This window comes from Camponotus vicinus, unplaced genomic scaffold (assembly GCF_025532165.1).
Source record: "Camponotus vicinus isolate PSW18456_S1 unplaced genomic scaffold, iyCamVici1.0 SCAF_6, whole genome shotgun sequence".
Classification (NCBI taxonomy): Eukaryota; Metazoa; Arthropoda; class Insecta; order Hymenoptera; family Formicidae; genus Camponotus; species Camponotus vicinus.
The window spans coordinates 11,535,924-11,559,627 of NW_028141978.1; the positions used below are offsets into that span (position 1 = coordinate 11,535,924).

General features: G+C 41.0%; 1 protein-coding gene and 1 pseudogene across 1 annotated transcript in view; both read left to right on the forward strand.

The window, feature by feature from the left end:
- Positions 1-23,704, forward strand: part of LOC145973845 (roundabout homolog 2) — a 107,253-nt gene that overhangs the window by 13,025 nt on the left and 70,524 nt on the right. The window contains exon 2 of the mRNA XM_083103444.1: positions 11,114-11,422. Coding sequence (XP_082959570.1) covers positions 11,114-11,422 — 309 coding nt within the window. The remainder of the gene's footprint in view (positions 1-11,113; positions 11,423-23,704) is intronic.
- Positions 12,620-19,418, forward strand: LOC145973159 (cytochrome c oxidase subunit 1 pseudogene; annotated as a pseudogene).

Here is a 23,704-nt window from a genome sequence, read left to right on the forward strand (position 1 = left end):
AGGAAGAAAGCAAGAGAAACCACCATCGCCAATCTGCGAGCGCACTCCGAGTGTCCTCCTTCCCTCTGTAGATCGATCTAACGGCCGGCTCGCCCGGTCTTTCTTTAGCCTCTTCCCGCTTTGGGCTCTCCTCCCCGCAGCAGAACAAGGGAGGAAATGGCGAATTAGAGCGAATGGGAATGATAAGCGCCAGAGAGCGCGGGAGAGAGAGAGGGGGGGAAGAGGGATCGGAGAGATGAAGAGAGATAGCGGGGCCCGGAGCCACCAAACCGACGGTAAATCAATACTGACATCGCGGTCGTGACGCCATACGCCAAGTCATCGGACGTACAACGGATGGAACGGCTATTAAGACTAGCAACGCCGGTTGGGAAAACACTCGCTCCACGTATCATTATTTAAGGATTAATGTTATGCCCGAATCGATTACGTCGCGATACGATAACGTTGTTCGGGTATCCCGGACAACGATCGATCTTAATTTTAGTCTCCTTCACAAATTGTAAAACGAATCTCGCAAATTTTGCATGGTACTATTATTAATAATATTAATAATAATAATAATAATATTATTATTAATAATAATATTTATAATACTATTTATTTTTTACTTTTTATTATTAATAATATTATTTATTTAAGCGGCAATTTTTCCCGATGAACTCTCCGCATTCTTTTTCCAAAATTGTGAAAAATTTCGGAATTATATATTCGCGATTCGTTGACCGATATTATAGGCAAACATAAACGCGTGCGGATTTCACGCGTTTGAAATTCTGAAAACTCTATTTGCGAAATAAAAATGACAAAATTTCGTTGGCGCATGCGATATTCAAAGAATTCAAGTCGCCTGAATCATTCGAATATTCTAATATCAAGCCCGACCTGCTGCAGCGATATCCAAATATCGGAGTACGTACGGAATTCGGAATTGCATTTGCCGTGAGCAGCCCGGTGTACCGATATCGTTAGATACGTCCGTGTAAGTGGTATATACTTTAAGTACCGAGCGCGAGATTCGGAATCTACGACTAGGGCGACGGCTCTATTTTATATCGCGCACGTGCGTATTTCGACATTCCTGCCGAGCGCGAGAGCGCGGCCTATCCGCTTTAAAAACTTATCGATTGCCGTCCCTCGCGGCGTAAAACGCGCGGAAGTGCCCGGCGCCTGTTATGTACCGACAATGAGAATATTACGTCTCCGGCTGTCGGGAGTCGCATACGCAATTCCTTCCTGTCGGACGGATATTTCCCGGCATCTCGCCGCGGCCGGCGCCACGTCGTACGTTCACCACAGGAGATGAATTCGGTTTTTATCCCGACGGGGTAAACCTGAAGAGCTCTATTGTACCGGACGAATCAACCCTCCATTGAATCGCGCTGCCTTCCGGCTACAAATCAACTAAATACAATAAATCGTGCTTTATTAACAAAATCCGACATATCTTTTTCTTGCTGCGAGGAAACAAGCGTAATATTGCTGGGAAAATTAAAATTCGGCGGTGTCGTAAATAACTCGGCCAACGCGGATAATAAATAGCTAGCTTCCCTATTTCCCGAATATTTTCAACGATTCAATCTCGCTAATTTGTTCGAAAATAAACATTAATTATCCGCGTGTCGGATATTTATCTATGATGTATGTCTTTGCTTATTTCCGCCGACGAGATCAAGTACTTGTAAGACACGGAGATAGAATGTCTTGTAATAGAAATATCTCGTAAATTTAAACTCTTCGAATATACTTGCACTCTTTCGACTTTCTCGATACAAAAATCTTATTACAAAACTAGTCGTATTTTTAATCGTTTTAACTTTGGAAAGAAAATGTCTCGAAAATCTATTTCAAGTAAACAAGAATATCTTTTGCGATATTTTTGTTCTTTTTAAATCTGACGAAGAAAAACATGTTTAAAGGACCCCGCGGAATCTTTATGGAAAATGGCTTTCGGTCAAATGTTTTGAAACTTTGCAAAAAGATAGTTCTCAACATGTAGATTAAAAGTGTCCATGGGCATGAAGCTCTAAAAATTCGAGATTTTCAGCTACAGCCATCCAAAGTGGTAGATTTTTGAATTTCTGCAGCATATTCCGCAGTTCGGCAACGGTAGCTTATCTTAGTTGGGTGAGGTTTTACAAAAAAGTAGTAAATACAAAAGTTTTGTAGAAACAAAAAAAGCAAAACAAAGCAAAAAAAAACAAAAAAAGTAACTCTGCCATTGACAGTTCCAAGCCTGTATTTAAAAAGAGGAGAATAAAATAACAAATACATGTATATATTTTCAATCTGTCACACACACACACACACAATTAAGGCAGTCTACTTAGCACAAAAAATCATAAATCAGATAGTCTTGATAATTCTCATGCTTCCTACATGCCTATGTTTCTTAAACTTTGAGGACTTATAACTTTCACTTTCCCCAACGTAAAAAGCTTTTCATAGGGTGTTTTGGAAAGCTCTCGACCGCAACTATACAAATATGCAATCAAAAAAGTGCGAAGCTCTGGCCCAAAAATCAACCTTATTGGTTCAAACTCCTTCAAAAATCTACCACTTTGGATGGCTGTAGCTGAAAATCTCGAATTTTTAGCGCTTCATGCCCATGAACACTTTTAATCTACATGTTGAGAACTATCTTTTTGCAAAGTTTCGAAACATTTGACCGAAAGCCATTTTCCATAAGGATTCCGCGGGGTCCTTTCTCGAAAATCTATTTCAAGTAAACAAGAATATCTTTTGCGATATTTTTGTTCTCTTTAAATCTGACGAAGAAAAACATGTTTAAATTTCCAAACGATCTCGCGAGGAGCCTCAGCGTTGTCGAGTGAAAAACACGACGCCGAAATATCCGTGGAGAGAAGCGAGCGAGGGACGGACGCCCCTTATATACACGGGGCTCCCACGTAGCTCTCGTACGCGGCTCTCGTTTGATACACGCGAGAAACTAAAATGAAACGAGGAAACGCCTAGGGGCGATTTAGCGCAAGTGAGCCACGAGCGAAGACTCCGCTCGTCGTCGCTCGTCGGCGGACGAATATGAAAAGTCCGTAGGCGGTTTTAATTTCGCCGCGAATACCACCATTGTTTCCCGTCTCTCCGCACGACGCGCGGCGAACAAAAGAAAATCGCGGAGCCCCTGGCGAGGAACGGTGTGGCGTGTGCGCGAGCTTCGCAACGCTCGCTCGAGAACGGCGATAGGGCCGACGAGATACGCGAGGAAAAGGGCCGGGCGAGCCGGCTCCGACCCGGCTTGATTCGAATCGAGTCGAGCCGGGCGTGAAAGAGCGCCGAGATATCGAGAGAGAGAGAGAGAGAGAGAGAGCGCACCGTCCCATAAATCACGTTATTTAATAGATCAACGGCGAGATGACATCTGTTGCGACGTAGGTGTAATGTAATTACGCGCCGCGGGCGGAGAATCAGGGGTGTGAAAACAAAGTTTTCGACGGCGAGGCGAGCGCCGGGATTAAAAGTGATATTGCCGAAGAATCGATTTTTTTTTTTCATTTTGCGTCGCGAGGAGGAGGAGGGGATGGAGATTTGGACGTTCCGATTCATGATAAAAATAAAATGCGAATTTTTCGCCACAACTTTGCTTTGGAAAGTATTAAAGTTGACAAATTACATATCCCCGGGGATCTGATACATCTCCGCGAAATTATTATCCGAATCACGAAGTCAATATTTGCATTTGATATTTCATATTGTATCGCGAGATAATTTCGGATATTCGAGAAAGAAATAAAAGCTATATTTCTATTAAAATACCGAAAAATTAATCAAAATCGCGAAGGGGCTTTGTTCGATTTCTCCCCCCCCCCACCGTACATTCTATCCCCAGGGCGTGGATATTTCGTTTCAACTCGGAATTGATGAGAATTGTTGGTTTTGCGAATTCAGCGCGTTTTAATAAAATCAAAGCTAAATGCTTTTTTCTCGGTATGAACGCGATACGTTTCATTCGCGTCTACTCGCATTACGGTTGATATCTCATACGCGAATGTAAATGATGGATGGTAACGATACGGCGTTGCGAAATGAGGGTATAAACGATGGATCCGTTTATAATTGCAAATTTCATTCCGTGTTTCCATTGTGTAAAACTGCATTATTCCGCGCTTATGCAATTGACCGCGCGCACGAGAGCGTCAAGCAGTTCTTTGTTAGGTTTAATAGCGCCCATCGATTTTTGTCGGTTCTCTCGAGCAATTTCTCATATATATTAATGCCAATAGAGAAAGTGAGAGACGGAACTCTCTTCTTCTCCCGATGCGCGCTTGTTCGGGGCAAATCAAACTCCGTGGCAAATAGGTCTCGGCGCTTTCTCTCCGTCTCTTTCTCTCTCTCTCTCTCCACCTCTCTCTCATATACACTCATTCTGTCAACATACCCCTTGAGGACGAGCCGTGCGGGACTTCGATTTCCAGTTAGTTAGGGCAGTTGCGATTTAAATGGCGCCATCGGAAATGGAGGAGGAAATGAACAAGCGCGCGTATATACATCCACGTGTGAGTTTTCCAAGTCGCCAACGCGTTGTTGTTTTGCAGACCCGTGTTTAATTCGTCGCGCGAATATCGAGCCCTTTTAACTTTCACAGCGTTCAATAGCCACATAAAATCTAATATATATCTGCTCCATTTATCGAATCTTGCGAACAATTTTATTTCGTTTATTAATCAAACGATTTTATCTCGTATGTTTCAACGAATAGTTGCAGAAAAAAATTATCGCTTTTTACTCGATGATTTAACATTATAAAGTGTTTAATAAAATTTCGTTGATTAATTCTGTAATTTTGATATAATTTGCGATATGATTTTTTTCTAGTAAAGAGATAAACATTAGTGAAAAAGTTTTGTTAAATATTTATTAATTTTTTATATAGGCGTCTAGCTAAAAACTTGTATCGACTTTCACAAAAATTTTTTGAGTCTTTAAACCACTTGGATTTTTTTTCTCAGCATTTTTATACAGTCTCATAAAAGTATTTACAGTGCGCATGTGAATATAGATACAATGACCCTGCACCGAGCGCATAATCGGTTAACGTCGAACTCGGTCATCGATGCATAAATTACCGAGGCAGTCACGCGGATCGAGACAAATTTAGTTTAGCTGCAACTTACAATCTTAATCCTTCTAATGTTTAAATATAGCTCATAAGCGATCGTCGCGGCGATTGTTTGAAGGAGGAAGGAAAGGAAAGAGAGAGAGAGAGGGAGAAAAATTGCAGTTTCCCCGATCAAAAGTAGTATCTCGATAACACGCGAGTGAAATTTTAACGGCTCGCTCTTTCGCGAATTGCAAGTCGATATTTTTCGGCGAGAAAATAAATTCTATCCATTTTAACGATTCGAGAAGTACCACACACAAATGCAATTTATCGGTAAATGCGGCGCATACGCATACGTGACCAATATAAATCTGCGCCGTTGGCATAACCTAGCGCACTATGCTGATTTATAGATATCGAGCGATTCTGCACGAGCATTCGCAGCGACAGAAATCCGATTATGGTGGAACGGCGGTGTTACGCGTCGGAATATCGCGCAATTTCGTGATCCCCTGAAATCGAAGGAGTCGCGAAAAATCCGAAAAATTGATACGCGCGCAAATGATTTCCCGACTACGCGATTGTTCTCCTCGGGAGTGTAATACCGCCTCGTATCGGGATACCTCGCCTTGCCGCGGATGGCACGTGAACGTATTTAGTTTCGTTTGCATATAAAGCGGGTATCCGTTTTCTTTTCTGGAAGTGCTCGGCGCCCATGTTACCGCTACAACATGCATCTCTGAATAATTCAAACAAAGGATTAAGCGTTGTGCAGCTAGCGCTGTGTTGCCACCGGATGTCTAACCGATGTTAGAAGCGGCATTCGACATCCCGAGCACATTCGGATCCCCGTTTAAATTTTATGGACCTGGGAAAGTTACGTTAAATTGGAGATCCTCGTCGAAACATTGGTATGCGAAACGCGGTGCGTTTGTAAGGCTCCGAGTACCAGAGCCGCAGAGAAACGAGGCGTAATTAAATAAAACATTCGAGTGTGAGCGCAATTAACTACCGATATTTCAACAGCAATCATATAGTCGACGAATAACGTATTTACAATTTTTTCAGAATTACAAAACTTCAATATTACGCGAGAAATTGTTTGACGTTTAACGTTTAAGTTCCTTCGCTGTGCCTCGGAAAAAAAAGGATTTCGAAAACCAAGATTGTTTCACGTTTTACATGAATAATTTACTCGCGTCTGTGTTTAAATAAAATACAGAAAGGGATTATAGCTACGTTAACCTTGTGCGACAAACGCACGAGAAAGCTAAGTGAATACACAATGGCAACGAGGTAAATGACTAGTGAATATAACGCCTGGCTGGCCTTCTTCGTATACGTACACACACACATGCATAGTATGCTCTAGAGATAGCAAAAGTGGAAACTGGTATGATAATGAGTTACAAACAGCGCAAATCTACTTGTATTTTGCTTGCAAAACGCATATACCGAACAGCGAAGCCAAGAAAATCGCGCAAATTACCGAGATAAAGGCCAATTTAAATCTCGACAGTTTATATTTAAAGGTCAATTGCTATCTAATCATTGATATCATGAGCTTGAATTTACTGCTGAATCGAAAAAGGTAGTGAATCGAATAATATGCGGTTCGTAAAAATAAATGGAATTTATTTTTTAAAATAACTGAGAAAAAAATTTTCAACGTAGAGATTTCTAAAAGGGAAAATATTTTTAAAGCAGAAATATTTACTTAATTTTTGCCCAGCTTTATAAATTATATTTAAAAACTTTTTTCTCTTCTACTTTAAAAAAATAAGTTTTATATATTTATTATTCAGAATTATTCGATGGAGATATAAAAAAATCGTAGCTTTTTGTTGCTTCCGCCGAGGCTAAGCGAGCTCTTGTAGTTTCGCTCTTGTGTTATTGAGCTGCTTTTTTTATCATTCTTCGTGCGCTTTTTGATTTCGGCGGGATCTCAATTTCTTACACCAGCGAGGTTATATCGCTGTAATAAAAAAAGGAAGTCATCCACGGGCCTTTATAACGGGCTAATAGTAGGTACACTTGTGTAATTTGCTTCGTCACTTTTCTCCTTCTCCTGCATCGTCGCCCTTTACTCGCATTAGCGACCGAAAGATTGCACCTGCGTTTTTTTGCACTTGTGAGAATCATCGGCTCGATAATAGCGCGATAATTCGCGAAAGAGGGAAAAAGCGCGTCAAATTTAATTATTTAAAATGAAAAACTATTTAAAACGTTTTTTTTTTAATATCTATGTCAATTAAATTATACGAGTTCTTTTAATAGAGAAAACAAGATTAACAACGTTAATTGAATATATTATTAGCTGAATATAAATCATACCCTAGATCTATTTCAATTTAATATTAAAATTTCATTTCGAATATAAATTATATAAGTAGAAATTATGACATACTCTCTAAAAGTGAATCAGTGAAAATATCACTAATTTAAACAGTAAAATAAGATTGCACTGAGAATCAGTGAGTATTTTACTGATCTTCAGTGGGAACGCTTACTTTTTTGTTATTTTATCTTATATCTCACTGATTATGGTCAGTTAAAATAAAATTCACTGTAAAACCAGTAAATTTCACTGTAAAACCAGTAATCGCTAGTTTGTTCGTTTACCGCTACGATTGCTATCTCTCTCGTATTTAATTTTAGTCATAAGAATTATATAAAGTTTGCAAAGAGCGACATTTAAAATTAGAAGTATTATTTCGATTTAATTTCTGATACAATCTCAATAGAGAGGCTTCAGATATTAAATCGATCTTTATAAGTCGGACAAATAAATGTCTGGCGACTTAATGAAAATTATTCGTTCGTTATCTATTTAAAATAACAAGTTCAATATGCATGTAATATAAATAAAATAAAATTTTTAATATAATAAATATTTAGTAAATATAAATAAAATTTTTAAGTTTATATGAAACAGATAGAGAGATGAATTGTAGTTTAATATTACCGACAATAACGAAAGAAATATTACTGATATTGAGAAATATTACTGATTGAAACAGTCAAAATTATTAACTGATTCTTTCAATAAAATATCACTGATTTACAATGCTGTACTTATAACTGCTGTAATAAGTGATTATTTACTGTTTTTCAGTGATAATACACTGATTCACTTTTACAGAGTACATTATATAAAATTGAATCATTGTTACATCATTCGATATCATTTTCCCCGAGAGAAACTTTAAAGTTTCTCTCTCGATTCCGCCTATAAACAGATATCGATTCTCTTTGTACACACAAAAGCCGCTCGATCGACATCTTCTCCTCTTCCATCGATTAAATTGGGATACACGCGTAGTACGTGAACAGGCACTTCGCGGAGGAATGCCCGGACTAGACAGCAGTACGATGCGTCGATCTAATAATGCGTGTAACCACAGGTAATCCGAGCTACTATCGATGACTAATACCCGTCTGCTTCGCTTACACCGACGCGACGCGACGCGACATTCACGTTCACGTTCACGTTCACGTTCACGTTCTCGCGTGCATCACGTAACGCTGCACATATAGTATGCGCGTATGCGAGCGAGCGCGCACGCATAATGCATATGGACGTTCGGCGGGCGACATATACCACCACGGCGGCCCGAAATCTCGTGGCACGGAGATAGGACGCCAGAGGCGGCGATATTATCAAATTATATACCTGCACTACGTATACACCGGCGGCCAATAATTCATCCATAATTCAGTTATCTAAATAGGACACCCGCGTCACAGACGCGTACATACACGGCTGACTTTCGCGGTATGCGTGCGTGTGCGTCAAAGCGGGTGGGATATATACGCGGAATGCATGGACGGGCGCGATCTCTGGTAGCTGTTGGAGCGAACAGCGAAAAATTCGCCGCACGGTCGCTCTCGTTTGCGCGAGTGTCGGGAGCCTCTGTCGATCGGAGCTATATCGTCGGCTATTGTTCCGCCTTTTACCAAAAAGCACCCCGCGCCGATATAGTCGCGCCCACGCGCGCGTAATAGTTTAGAGGCGTTTAATTATTCGGTGAATTATTTGTATTTAGCGCGTTATATTAATTTCATCTCTTATCCTCGCGGTTTTTCCAAAATTGTTTTAAACGGCTTTTGCACGCCAGAAGGATATATATCTCAAAGTAGCTCTTGACATTTTTTCCGAAAGGGCAGGAAACGCGTGAAATTGGGAGCCATCGATAATCAACGCGATGTGCCAAATGTAATTGAAAATAATACTTTTAATGGGGTTGCTGTTTTTTTCACGCGGCTGTCGGGTTGCTTGAATTATCGCGATGCATAATTTGTACGTTCGTTATTTATAAAATGTCACGGCATATGATGCTATATAATGTTAGCGGGGCCGGAAAGCGTTGCACAGTGTGTCAGGGAAAATCGGTTTATGATTTGTTTATACCGCGTTGATGAAAACGCGCGTTGTTTCGCATTTATCGATAAATCACTCTCTTCGGTCACGCATAAAAACGAGAATAATTGAATTAAAATTAATTAACGCTAGAAACGTGGTCCCCGCATATGCGTCGTAAATGTCCTGCATTATTTGAATTAATTCCTAGTAATACGATTCTATATTGCCGCTAATTGCGGTGACTCGTAAACATGTCGAATCGAGTTTACGTGGATTTAATATCATCGCGCTGCGGATACAAATTGCGGATCTCGCATTAACATATTTTTTACTATATAAACGCAAGCTTTACCGTTCTGCATAATTCCTCTGTTGATGCTGTGCGCGCAACAAGCATTAAATACTGAAAATTTTATGAGACGGTGCTTAAAAATAAGGCAGATTGAAGCCTGATTTAATTTTTCTTTCCGAGCTGGTTTACGACGACGTGTTAGAAAATTAACGAGATCACGGTGCGCACCTTCGCGCACCGCTGTTCCATACAAAATTGAGAAGAGTCGAGAGATGGGATAGTCAGCGCGAAATAAGAGGAAAATTCATGGCGCGGTGAAGAAAAGCTTTCGATCGCGCAAGTACATAAACATCGGCTTTGTATATTCTATTAATATTGGCAAGGCGGCAGCTTCCTCGTAAGATTAATATTGGCGACGTGCCAATAAATTTATATGTTGCATGCGGTGTTTCGAGAGCGGGGGGTGTATATCAGACACGAGAAACAACGGAAAATTTATGTAACTTCCGTTAATCCGCCTTTCTTTCCCATCGCGAAAAATTAAATTCGAGTGTGTAGGATAATTGAGCGCTAGTTTATTGGTAATTTGTTGCTTTAATCCTGAATTTATCGTTTCTACCATTAGCAGGAAATTGATATTAAAATGAAGTCCTTTAACATTATGCTAGTTATTTAAAACGAGAATTTTGCAAATCATAAACAAAGAGCGATCATGCCAGAATTAATTACTAATTAATTATTTACGAGAACGAGATGCTGCAAATAGATTTTAAAATGTTAAATTTCTTTTTATTTTTAGATACATCAACACTAATAATATTATAATTGTTCAACAGTGTAAAATGATTACCAGTAAAAAGTTTCAACTCGAAAATATCAAATTATTTCTGAATTAATCGTTACCGAAATATCTTAATTAATTTACATGCTTGCAAAATAAGCTTAAAACATGAGTTAATTAATATAGTTAACATGCAAAAATTAATTAATCTCATTGTTTGGAAATTTTTTACCCGTAAATATAATCATTGTTTGACATCTTTTACTCAGTTTTCATTTTTTTTGTGTTCGTCCTCCTTTATTCGCTTGCATTTCGTAATTAATAATATTTATATTTAATAAATGTGTGCGTGCGTGATAAAATTATTTAAATGTAAAATTTGTCGAATCAATAAAATAAATAATTACTCTTAAAATATCACGAGAGGCATTAATCATACGCTATTAGCCTTCGTTATTCTTACTTAAGACGAAACAATTCAACATAAAAGAAGGCAATGCCGCGGCGAAAATATCTCCGGTTGAAGGGGTGAACTAATTAGATCGGCGAGACGACACGACGCGCTGCGTCGAGGAGAGATCCGCTAAAGAGTCACCGCTTGCCCTTTTATTTTTTCAGGGCAACTGAAATGTCCACGGATAACCGAGCACCCGTCGGACATAATAGTCGCGAAAAATGAGCCGGTGACGTTGAACTGCAAGGCGGAGGGTAAGCCCGAACCGGTGATAGAGTGGTACAAGGACGGCGAGCTCGTGCAGACGTCGCCGGGCGACGCCAAGTCGCATCGGGTCCTGCTGCCAACGGGATCCCTGTTCTTTCTGCGGGTGATGCACGGCAAGAAGGAGCAAGATGGCGGTGTATATTGGTGCGTCGCGCGGAATAAAGCGGGATCCGTCCCGAGCAGGAACGCCACTCTCACAGTCGCAGGTAAGAGCCCCGACCGTTGTCATCTTCCTCGCCCTCGTCTTTCTTACATTGGGATTACGCGTACCGGGTAGCCGGCCGTAACATCCCTCGTGAGATCACTCGTTAAACTCGGAACGAATCCCCGTGAAACGAGCTTCTCGCCTGGAAAGAATTCCACGACCCCCCTCTCCCCCTCCTCTCGTCCCCGAATCTATCTCGATCAAACGGCGGTGTCTGACAATTCCGCCAAGAGCGACAAATAAACCCAGGCATGCAAATCGGGTAGCGTCGACCGAGGTCGTTTTGTCGCGTGAACCGGCGCAGTATGGATTAGCCATTGTCGCGATGCGATTAAGCGTATGTCCACCGGACGGTCCGTAATTATTTTCCGCGCAGCTGTCAATTAGCTTAATCTTGTAGCGAGTATCGGACCGATAAGATATACCTCGGGTCTTTCGCGTTATTTAAAAAAATCGCCACGAAATCGGGGAACGATATATTTGACACGTTTGCAAACGCGCGAAACGGAAACGTAATTATTCGATCGCGATACATTTTTTCGCGCGATATTTTATTGGCGAGAATCACACGCTCGATGTAACTTTTCAATGTCGATTTATACGATTTATTTATAAAGGCTTGTTAGTTTATAAATTGGTTCAGTTAACAAAATCGCTCTGAAGGATAGATAATAATTTATCTGCGAAAAAAGAGTAAAAAGCCCGATAAACGTAACTTTACATTCTACGGTATAAAAATTTCAAATTTTTATATATCATCTCGTAATTTTACGCGGTGCATTTACTTATCTCGAAGTGCCATTCATCATAGTCCCTCTCTTTTCCACGATAATCTCATACACATTTTTCATCTACTCTTTATAAAATACATTTAAATAATGGAGATTAATTATTGTGTTACGCAACAATGAACTTAACAAGAAGACAAAACATTCGCTTCTCGAGTATGCCAGTTTTAGATTGCAAAAAACTGCATTCGCATTTAAAAAGCGATGCGCTAAATAATTAATGCGCGATAAAAAAAAAAAAAAAATAATAATTGTACACAAATGAAAAATGTAATTCTCGCGTGGCGAATAGTCGAATCTATTCTCGGTAGCGCCGGTTAACGAGCAAACGAATAAATTTCTCCCTCGAGGCGCGATGTCTGACAGCAAAAATTGTTGCATCCGCGAATCATCCCCCTTCTCGGAGCCCGATGTCTCGCCCGACCTCCGTGACCAAAGCGAACGCCGGTGACAGTGGCGACGACGGGGTCACCCGGACGAAAACGGACACCCCGTATATACGCGCGCAGGAAGGAATAACCGTGATTTATACGGGATAGAAGTCGACTCCTTCGACTAAAACGAGCCATGTTTGTTTAGAGGCGATCGATATCCCGGGCGACGCACCCTCGCCTCTGCCCCGTCCGTGGTATATGCCCGTCCGTCCGCCCGCTTGCCTGCCTTGCCTGCCTGCCTGCTTGCTTGCTTGCTTGCCTGCTCGCTCGCTGGCTGGCTGGTAACGACCGATTCACTCGTCTCTCGCCTCTACAACCTACGAGCCTGACGATGCGACACCGAACGACGCCTGCTATACTGGCGAAGAATGCACTTCGCCGCCGACGCGTTGTGTGTATATATACATGTATATACATGTACAGCGAGCAAGGGTCCCCTACAACAGGAGGGTATTGTGGCTTTCCTTCTCCTTGCTCCTCCCTCCTTTCGCTCTCGCGCTCAGGCTAATCCCGATTATGATCTCTCGAGAAAAGATGCCATACAAATTGAATTAGCCCGGGGAGTCAATGTAGCGCGCGCCTCCGAAATCGTCCGGAATTACCGGGAAACATCTGTACACGCGCGTGTAACTCGATTGCTAAACGCGTCCCGATATAAAATGCGTCACGCGTTACCGGTATTCACCCGGTATGTCTCGCGTTTCGCGATTGAATCGTTTCCGCATTTTTACGTCGCATTTTCCGCGCAAAAAGCGTCGAGAGATTTATATACGTATGCGCGACTGTCGAAAAAACGAAAAATGCAAATGCGCGGTACGAAAGATTTAAGAACGGTAATGGAGAATCTCGATAATGCAGAGCGCGAATCGCGCTCTCCCGCCGCTCGCTTTCATGTTATTACCTTTTCCGTAGGCTCGTTATTTCGAGTTCATATGTAACCGCCGTATATGTATTCCACGCGCACACGTACCGCACGTATGTACTGTACAGGGTGTCCCGAAACTAATGCTTGATATTTTAAAGGCAGATTCTCTGGCCAATTTAAAAACGATTTTTCCTCAGCGAAAATGTCGAGGGAGATCATCATTTTTTGCATATTCCCAATTTTTGTCATCATGTATCTTTCTAACTAAGCCTTAAATTAAAATTCTATTAAAGTAAACTCTACCTAAAATTAACTAAAGAATGTGACTTTATTAATATTTTATTCCCATAAGCCTTGGTTTGCGAGAAACCCTTTATTTTCAATCGTTTATAACTCGAAAACTATTAGTGCCGCGACATTTTCGCTGGGGAAAAATCGTTTTTAAATTGGCCAGAGAATCTGCCTTTAAAATATCAAGCGTTAGTTTCGGGACACCCTGTATACGCGGATGCGCCCCCGCGCGTTTCACGTTTCGCGTACGCGAGCATCGGTTACGCCGGTGCATCCGAGCCTCGTAATTTATAGAACACGATATCGCTCGTTAATTGCTTATTGTAATACGCGCAGCTATCCGTAACGTGCATTTATGCGACAGCGCACGTTAAATATGCAGTCGTAATGGGAGTGCTTAGCGGGGAGCAAACCGGAACGGACCGTTCTATCTCGCGGAGCCCCGGAATCTCCAGAATATTGATATTGCATCGCAATAAAATTTCCGTCCAGGCATCTGTGCCGTAATTATTCGCGTGCCATAATGCGAGGTTCCCCCGTGCGCATTCAAAGCGAGTGTCATAGTGCTAAATCTGCCTCGGATGATTCTCGTTTCCCCGCATTATATTCATCTACACGAAGCTCTTTCTCCCTCTTTTAGATTAATTATCGTCCGCCAAATTAGATATCGAATATTAATAATAAATTATCGCGCGAGCAAGAGTACTAATGTATCCAATTAAATTTGATCTCGCGTAAAGTTGCAGTCGAGGAAACGGTTAATTATTTTTCTTTCGAAGGGAGAAAGGCACAGACGAAGGCGAAAGGCGAAGAAAGACACGAGAGGAGGATCTCTCGCGTTGCGTCGCAATTTTAAGCGTCAAGCCTCGCCTTTCTCGGTAACTAGATTCGCCAAGTAGCCGTCTCCTCGCGTCCCTTTGTTGTTTTTGCCGCACAGCTCGCATCGACTCTCTCTTTTTCTCTCTGTCTCCCTTCGTGCAATATAAATAGGCCCCCGAGATCGCCGCGCAACAAGCAAAAGCCCCCTTCTCGCCCCGCACGAAACGTCGCGGAGACAGGCGGACACGGCTTCTCGATTCGGGCTATCGCGTATAATGCATAGCTGCTTACCGGCGTTATAATGGGAGCTTACGCACAATAGTCAAGTACCCCGCTCGCCCCCATGAGGCCCCGGCCATGGGCGTCGTCTTTCTTTTTTTCGCGCGGTGCCGCATCGGCGTGGAATTCTTTTCACTCGTATTCCCGGACCCGACTTTTTCTCTCGCCTCCGTTTATCCGCCTCGGAATGTTTAGAGAGATACGCTTCTAAGGCTCGAGATTAGAATATTTATGTATTCGCGCTCTCGCGCCTTTGCCTGCAATATTTTACAACGCATTTATCCGCTTCTTACCGCGTTTTATAACACACGCGATGACGTAATCTCGCCGCGCGCTTTCTCCAAATTTGCATAGATATACCGACTACCAATGATGTCGATTAAACTACTTTGTCATTCATTTTCTCCATTTCGAATAACGCAAATGCTATCTAAAATTTCTTCATTTTGATAAATGAACCTGTCATCTCGAGACACCCGAGTAACCTCTCTATATATGGTTCGTTGGCGTAGCTCAACGTCGATGAGGAATTTATCGTTTAAAATATACTTACGCTCGCGTACAATCTTTTTCTTTTAAATTAAGTAACATATTTATCTTTTATACCGACAGTGATTTATTTCTCGGCTGAAAAATTATTAAGGGCCTCTGGATACAGCTCTTCGATATAAAGCTGTTGCGCGCCGATTCCCTTTCGTGTATCCGAGAAACACGATGAGCGTGTGTGAATGACCTAGATATATTTTTAAAGCGAAAGAAGATGATCCTCGCTCGTGAGTGGTAGCTAGATTATCCCTAGACGACACACGATGCGACGCGCGGTGCATCAAGCGCAGCGCGAGATACATCGCGACGTAAGATAGCTCTGCATCCGTCTTCTTCCCTCGGTGGAGGAATATAAAGAAACGCGTTCTCTTAGCGTACCTTATAAATTTATAATTGGCTTTGCTCGAAGTTTTCGCGTCGGTGAAACTAAAGCTGAAATAAAGTTGTAGCTAGAGAGTCCGCTCCAAGTTGAGCGAAAGTTGGCGAATCGCGAGTTCCAGCGGCATAATTATCGAAGTTCCTCCCGATGTTTTCGGAAATAAGAGTATATAAAACAGTGATTTTTATTACATATATATGTGTACGAGAAATATTTCAATTAGAATCTTCAAGCTTTCCTTCTTCCCTCGTTGCTCTAAATCATTTAAACCGGGAAAAGGGGAAAAGAGAATCACAAAACACCTTAATTCGATATCATTCCTCTCAAGTACGTGTCTCAAGTTAGACATCTGTCAACGGTTAGACGTCTCGCTACATCCGCTCTTTAGGATAAAATATCAAAGTACGCGAACGAGCTTATGCGAATATCCGGCCGAAATTGAACTATTCCCGTCGAGATAAATGCGACTGAATTTTGACAGATTAGCATCGTGACAGGCGCGGATGCTTATCCCTCTTAAACGTTATCAGGTCTGCTCTGTTTATAATAAACGCGTTGCACCTTACGAAACCGACGACGCTGGTGGCAACGACGACGACGACGACGACAATGACGAGAGGGAGTTTAGAGCGCCAAAGAATAACGGGAGAAAATGAAGATAAATTGGAGTAAATAGGTGGTAATAGGTATAATGTCGCTGCTATTTAATCTTCATTAAGGCTAACGTGCCTCCTGTCTCTTCTGACTCGTCTCGCGACGGCAGCGTTATCGGGATCGTCACGGAGTGACAGGATACGTTTTCACTGAAGCGTCACTCCGGGTTCGTCGGACTCGTTTGTATATCCGAGCTGCACGATTGTTAAAAAAAACGGCGCGACGCATCGCCGGCGGCTGATTATTCATCGGACTATTGAGATAATAATTTTGCAGCCGTGCGACAACGTCGGATATGACGCGGCGTGTTTGTCCTGCCAATAAAATTGAAAAAGCTCGAGGGGATTAATGAAAACGGTGCCGCTACAGCTTCTCTCTTCTGTTCGCCGCCCTTGCCCTTCATTTCACACTCTTGCCTTCGCCCCCCCCTCGTCTTTGTGCGATGGCAGATTGTTCAATACGATGACGACGACCAAGTTTTTCATATTTCCCTCTCAAGAATTTATTCCCCTCTCGCCGATAAAAAAAAATTAATTTGTTTCAAAACTTTGGTACAGGTTTAGAGTTTGAAGGATTCCTGTAATAGTTTAATAACTTGTTTTAATTTCACAGGAAATGCGATGTATTTTACGTGAATTCTCTTTTTATTAAAATGCAAATTATATTATAGATCGATAGTATACTTGCAGTCAAAGTTTAACTGATGTCACGAAAAGACCATAGTCGTGAACACGGGTTCTCCTTGTAAGAAATCCTAGACGGAGGCGGTGACAGGCAATTATAGGTCTGACGGTAATTGATTTGATGCAGAGACGGTAAAACCAATTTGGAATGTGAAAGGAAATTAGAGAAAGGGCGGGAAGTAATGAAAAGAGAAAGAGAGCGAGGCTAAAAAAATTAAATTTATCGAATAAATTTAATTTTTTATTTTCGCATATAATAAAATATCCTCTTTGCGTTCTCTCTCTCTCTCTCTCTCTCTCTCTCTCTCTCTCTCTCTCTCTCTCTCTCTTTAAAATTGATTTTCGCGTGTATTTCATTTTATTTAAACTATTAATTTTGCCTATTTATTCATCTCTTTGTGGAAATTATTATGGGGGAAATATGTAATGATATTTATTAATGATATTTATTAATGAAATATGAAATAATATTTATCAATATCAAGATGTATATTTTAATCCACGATACATCAAGTATACACACAACGTGAATATTATTCATTAATATTGAAAAAACATTTAATACGTATTTGCATATTACATTTTATAACATCGCACCTACAACGGGAAATACAACAGCATCTCAATCGATACGAGCCACTTCCCTTTATTCGATGTATGGGATTGAGCCCCGGGATTTCCTTTAAAATCCGCTCACGAATAATTATACATCACGTAAGAAAAGTCTATCGGTTTTCACTTACTCGCGCGTTACCCTCCGATCCTTTCGCGCTGCATGCATGCATACATGCATACCAAGGAAGGGAACGGGATAAAAGTGTAGCGGGAACAAATGCGCGGAGAACTTACTGTATGATCTAACGAATGGACTATTCGGGGGCACCCCATTTTCTGCGCCTCCGACACATACCGCGCCACGTGGTGCATACATCTGTCCGCTCCCTCTCCCCCCTTCCCCCCTCTGCCCTCGGGCTCGCCCTATCTCGATCCCCGGACCAACGTTCGAAAACCAGGCTCTTTCTTTCACCAAAATCCACTCGCGCGCGCCTCCCGTCTCTCTACACTTTTTCTCCGACTCGATCCATATTACTACGACGAACTATACGCAACCCTACGGGCACCCCCCTCATTATTGGCCGGGCTATTAAATGGTTATAACCTTGCGCTCTTTACAACACGTGCCGCCCGCTCGCCAGTTTGACAAGTTTCGCCGCGACGTAGTTTCCTTTGGGAGGCAAACCGCCGCCGCTCTTTGTCAAGTCCCGCATCGAAATCGAAAATTATTCTCTCGTTAGGATTCTTAACGGCGGCGATTAACCCGTTCGAGCGAGCCTCGTAACACTTTGCCCATCGTTATTTCCAATCTTTTCTTAAATATGAATTATATTCATAATTATAATTTTAATTGTAATTTTATAATTATATTCGAAAGAGATAAATGATGCAATTTTTGATAACCCTATCTTATATCAACATTTATTTTGATTTTTTGGTCATCCTAAAGTATATATTTTAATTCTTCCTGGATTTGGCCTAATTTCACATATTATTATAAATGAAAGAGGGAAAAAAGAAACTTTTGGAGCTCTAGGAATAATTTATGCAATTATTACTATTGGATTTTTAGGATTCATTGTTTGAGCTCATCATATATTTACTATTGGATTAGATATTGATACTCGAGCTTATTTCACTTCAGCAACTATAATTATTGCCATTCCTACTGGAATCAAGGTTTTTAGATGAATTACAACTCTTCATGGATCCAACATTAATTATAATTCATCTTTATGATGAGCTATAGGCTTTATTTTCTTATTTACCATTGGAGGTTTAACTGGAGTAATACTTTCTAATTCTTCTATTGATATTATTTTACATGACACTTATTATGTAGTAGCTCATTTTCATTATGTTTTATCAATAGGCGCCGTATTTGCTATTATTGCAAGTTTTATTCATTGATTTCCTTTGATTACTGGATTCTCCCTTAATAACTTCCTATTAAATATTCAATTTATTAGAATATTTATTGGTGTTAATTTAACATTTTTTCCTCAACATTTTTTAGGCTTAAGAGGAATACCACGACGATATTCCGATTATCCAGATAATTTTCTTTCATGAAACATTATTTCATCTATAGGTTCTTTTATCTCAATTATTAGTTTAATTATACTTTTATTTTTAATCTGAGAAGCACTCTCCTCTAAACGTATAATTATTAATATATTTTATTTAAACTCCTCTTTAGAATGATTAAATCATTACCCTCCTTTAAATCACAGATATAATGAAATTCCTCCAATTTAAATATTTTTTTAAATATTTTAAATTTTTAATATGGCAGAAAAGTGCAATAGATTTAAATTCTATATATAAAGTTTAACCTTTTATTAAAAATTAACACTTGACTAATTTCATTAAGCGTATAAATGTGTATACCGATGGTACAGATAATCGTTGCACATTTTTCAGAGCAACGACGAGCTGCAACGTGAAAAATGTCCCGGGCATTAATAAATCCTTCTCTCTACTTATTTCTTTCCTTCCACGTCGCCCCGATATCTTTTATGCGCGACAAAATTTTGGCAATGAATGCCGAGTTTCTGACGGCGCCGAACAATGGTTGGCGATTTTCCTGACGCGACATTCTCGACGGAAGAATCTATAATCTCGTCGTCGCACGCGCAATTTCGGTCCTTCGACAAGACTGGCGCGTTCACCTGCGGGAAACTTTATGATAATTTTCCGTCTCTCTCCTTCTCCTCCGTCACATTTCGTCCTACTAACGTAACACGAGTTCTCCTTCCGCGCGTGCATCTCTCTCTTAAAAGGACGAACAAGTTATTTGCTCAGAATGTATTTATACAATTTTATATCGACGATTGAAGTTGGTTAACGATTGAAAGAGTAAAGTTACTTGATGAACGCTACGTGTTGACCGATGTGTTGACAAATCGATGGATCTTGCGCGCGACACGGGCCATTGCACTCGACTGCATCACCCTAGTTACACCCTAGTTACATCTCTCTGAAGCGCCCAACTTTTCTCGACTACTTTCCGCCGCGCGCGACGGGACTGGGGTAAAAGATTCCGTGATGTTTGCCCGACAACTGTATAAACAGGCGACGATAACGCCCAGTTCCTGTCGGAAATTTCGGTACCCCGTTGTTTGCGATGTCGTTCCGTTGCGAATTTCGCGGGCGCGTCCGAAATTAACGGGTGCGCGAACTGCGTTACAACATTAACAATGAGCCGCGCAACGGCAGTAATTATTTACTGCATTTTATTACCGCGTTTTACGAACTACCCGCCTACAATTTAGTTGTCCAATCCGTTCGGAAACATCGGATTATATAGATTTATTTAATACCGCGAGCCATTGCCGTTAAGCTCCGATTTTGCGCCGATTCCCATCTAATTGCTTTTATCGCGTTCAATACGAATCGCGTATAATTATATATTTTCAAGTTATTTTTAGGTACCTACTAAAAGCAGCGTCTCTTATTTATTGCGCAAAATAAACTGAAATTGATTTTAAAATACGTTGGATATAAACTTTGCGTATTTCGCATTTGCGTACCAATTTTAATCCGTGAACGACGTTGAGTCTCGCATCTAGATATAGACATAAATTAAATTTCAGAAAATTACCGTTATCAAGATCTGTCAAGATACTAAATCTTAAATTCCTAAAGAGAGAGATTTTGATACATACTGATAACTGTCATTTTCTAGTCATTATCTTTATTCAGGCTGGAAACTAATATAAGTATCGTAAATATCATAAGCTTAATATCATTTAAATAAGTAGAGCATGCAATTTAAAATACGCCAACATGTATAATTTATACAACTAACATACTTTAAACCAATATTTCAATCAATCTTGCGAAACCGATAAAACTAGATGCGATCTGCTTCGCTTAAATTTTACGGGCCGGCAAAACTCGTGCCCGATGATTGTAGAAATTTGCGAGAGCGAGAGTAGCCAGTTCTTATCCAGCTGCCTCGTAGGCACCTCGCGTACGCACGGGTTAATAAACTTCTTTACGGCGATATATCTGCGAATGTTTTGCATAAACGACAGAGAGAGAAAGAGAGAGAGAGGAACGGGCGAGCGAGTTTACCGCGATAATGAAAAGGAACGAATACCGGCGTTAGCGCCCTAGAATAAGCCAGCACGCGCACAATTGCAATGTAATTTCGCGCGATATACGGCGATTAAACCGAGAGAGAGAGAGAGAAGGAAAAAGAAAGCGTTTCGCGGATTGGATTGTCACCGTTGTCATGTTCTCGGCCCGTGATTGGGACTTTTGATCGTCGGCTATTACAGCGCACGCGAGTGCGTCTATTAAGCGCGTATGGCGCGGCAAAAATTTCCAAGCGGAATTCGTCAATTAGGCGCACACGCGCCGCCAGACGCTCGTTCCCGGGCTCCCCGCCCCCGCTTCTCCTCCTCTCCCCCGAGTCTCCCCGGGCTCGCCTCCGCGTCTCTTCCTCTCGCTCTCATTTTTTCTCCGCCGCCCGAAAAGACCGGGATAAAATAACACCTAGACACCCTCCGCTCGCCCGACCCTCTTTCGCGCCGCGCTCGCCAGCCCTTGCTCGCTCGCTCGCTCGCTCGCTCGCTCGCCCTCGCTAGTTCTCGCGCGCGCGCATGTATCGATTAGCTAGCTTGACGCGCGGAGGGCGCGGGACGTCGCGGCGCTCGCTCTCTCTATCTCTATCTCTCTCTCTCTTTCTCTCTTTCTCTCTTTCTCTGCCTATGCCCTGGTCAAGCCGGCGAAAGGTGGGGATCTCTTGCAGCTTTTAATCCATCGCTCTCTCGCTGATATATCCTGCCTGTCGAGAGCCGTGCCACTGTAACTGCCGGCTGGGCGGCGAGAGCGAGTTTTATCGTCGTCTCTACCCTTCTATCTCACTTTCTCTCCGGGCTGATTCGCCGATATTCGCAATCGCCGATCGGCGAAATCGCGGAATCCGATCCCGATCGACGATTCACTCTTCCTTTCGTTTTCATTCTGGCATCCGCGGGATCGCCCCGCGCCTCGCGCCCCTCGTCATCTGGCCACCGCGTGCTCGTTCCCGCGCGCGATTTCCACGCAGCTACCATTGTTTTCGATAAGTACAAATGTAACTATGGTCTACAGTTGTACCTCTCAGACTCGTCGACGCGAGCTTTACAACTCTCGCGTATCGATCCTCGCGCAAATTTAATTAATTGATAGTAATTATAGCGTGTCTTTCTACGTTAATTGTTGTAAGATCTTGTGCTCAAAATCATTGAATAAATAACTACTCTCTAAAAGTGAATCAGTGTATTATCACTGGAAAACAGTAAATAGTCACTTATTACAGCAGTTATAAGTACAGCACTGTAAATCAGTGATATTTTATTGAAAGAAACAGTTAATAATTTTGACTGTTTCAATCAGTAATATTTTTCAATATTAGTAATATTTCTTTCGTTATTGTCAGTAATATTAAACTACAATTCATCTCTCTATCTGTTTCATATAAAATTAAAAATTTTATTTATATTTACTAAATATTTATTATATTAAAAATTTTATTTTATTTATATTACATGCATATTGAAATTGTTATTTTAAATAGATAACGAACGAATAATTTTCATTAAGTCGCCAGACATTTATTTGTCCGACTTATAAAGATCGATTTAATATCTGAAGCCTCTCTATTGAGATTGTATCAGAAATTAAATCGAAATAATACTTCTAATTTTAAATGTCACTTTTTGCAAACTTTATATAATTCTTATGACTAAAATTAAATACGAGAGAGATAGCAATCGTAGCGGTAAACGAACAAACTAGCGATTACTGGTTTTACAGTAAAATTTACTGGTTTTACAGTGAATTTTATTTTAACTGACCATAATCAGTGAGATATAAGATAAAATAACAAAAAAATAAGCGTTTCCACTGAAGATCAGTAAAATACTCACTGATTCTCAGTGAAATCTTATTTTACTGTTTAAATTAGTGATATTTTCACTGATTCACTTTTAGAGAGTAGGATTCGAATAAATCGATGTTTATCAGCAGTGTTACGATGTAACGATAAAATACATTTTTCATCGTAATCGAATGTGATTGTTATTAATCTCAATTTCTCGCATCTTTAATCTTAGAAATCCTTAAATCTATTTGGCTAATCCGGGAGAAAGCCAACGCGGGCAAGAAACGATAATTAATTGATTCCATATTTTACGACGTACAAATCCCTCAATCTACTTGAGTAATTCCTTGGCTCCGGGGATAGAAGTACGATATAGAGAACTCGGCATACAGAGAGGAAAGGAAAAAATTGGCACATGCACGGATATCTTCTTTATCCCGTGCCAATTTTCTCTATGCGTCTCAGTGTCTCTCAAAGTCGGGATCTCTCTCTCTCTCTCTCTTTTTCTCGTAAAAAGCTTGAAATAAGCCGCGATATAATCAGCGCTAGGAGGCGAGAAAACCTTTCTTACTTCTTTCGGAGGAATGAAATCGAGAGGGAGGACGACGGCCCCTTT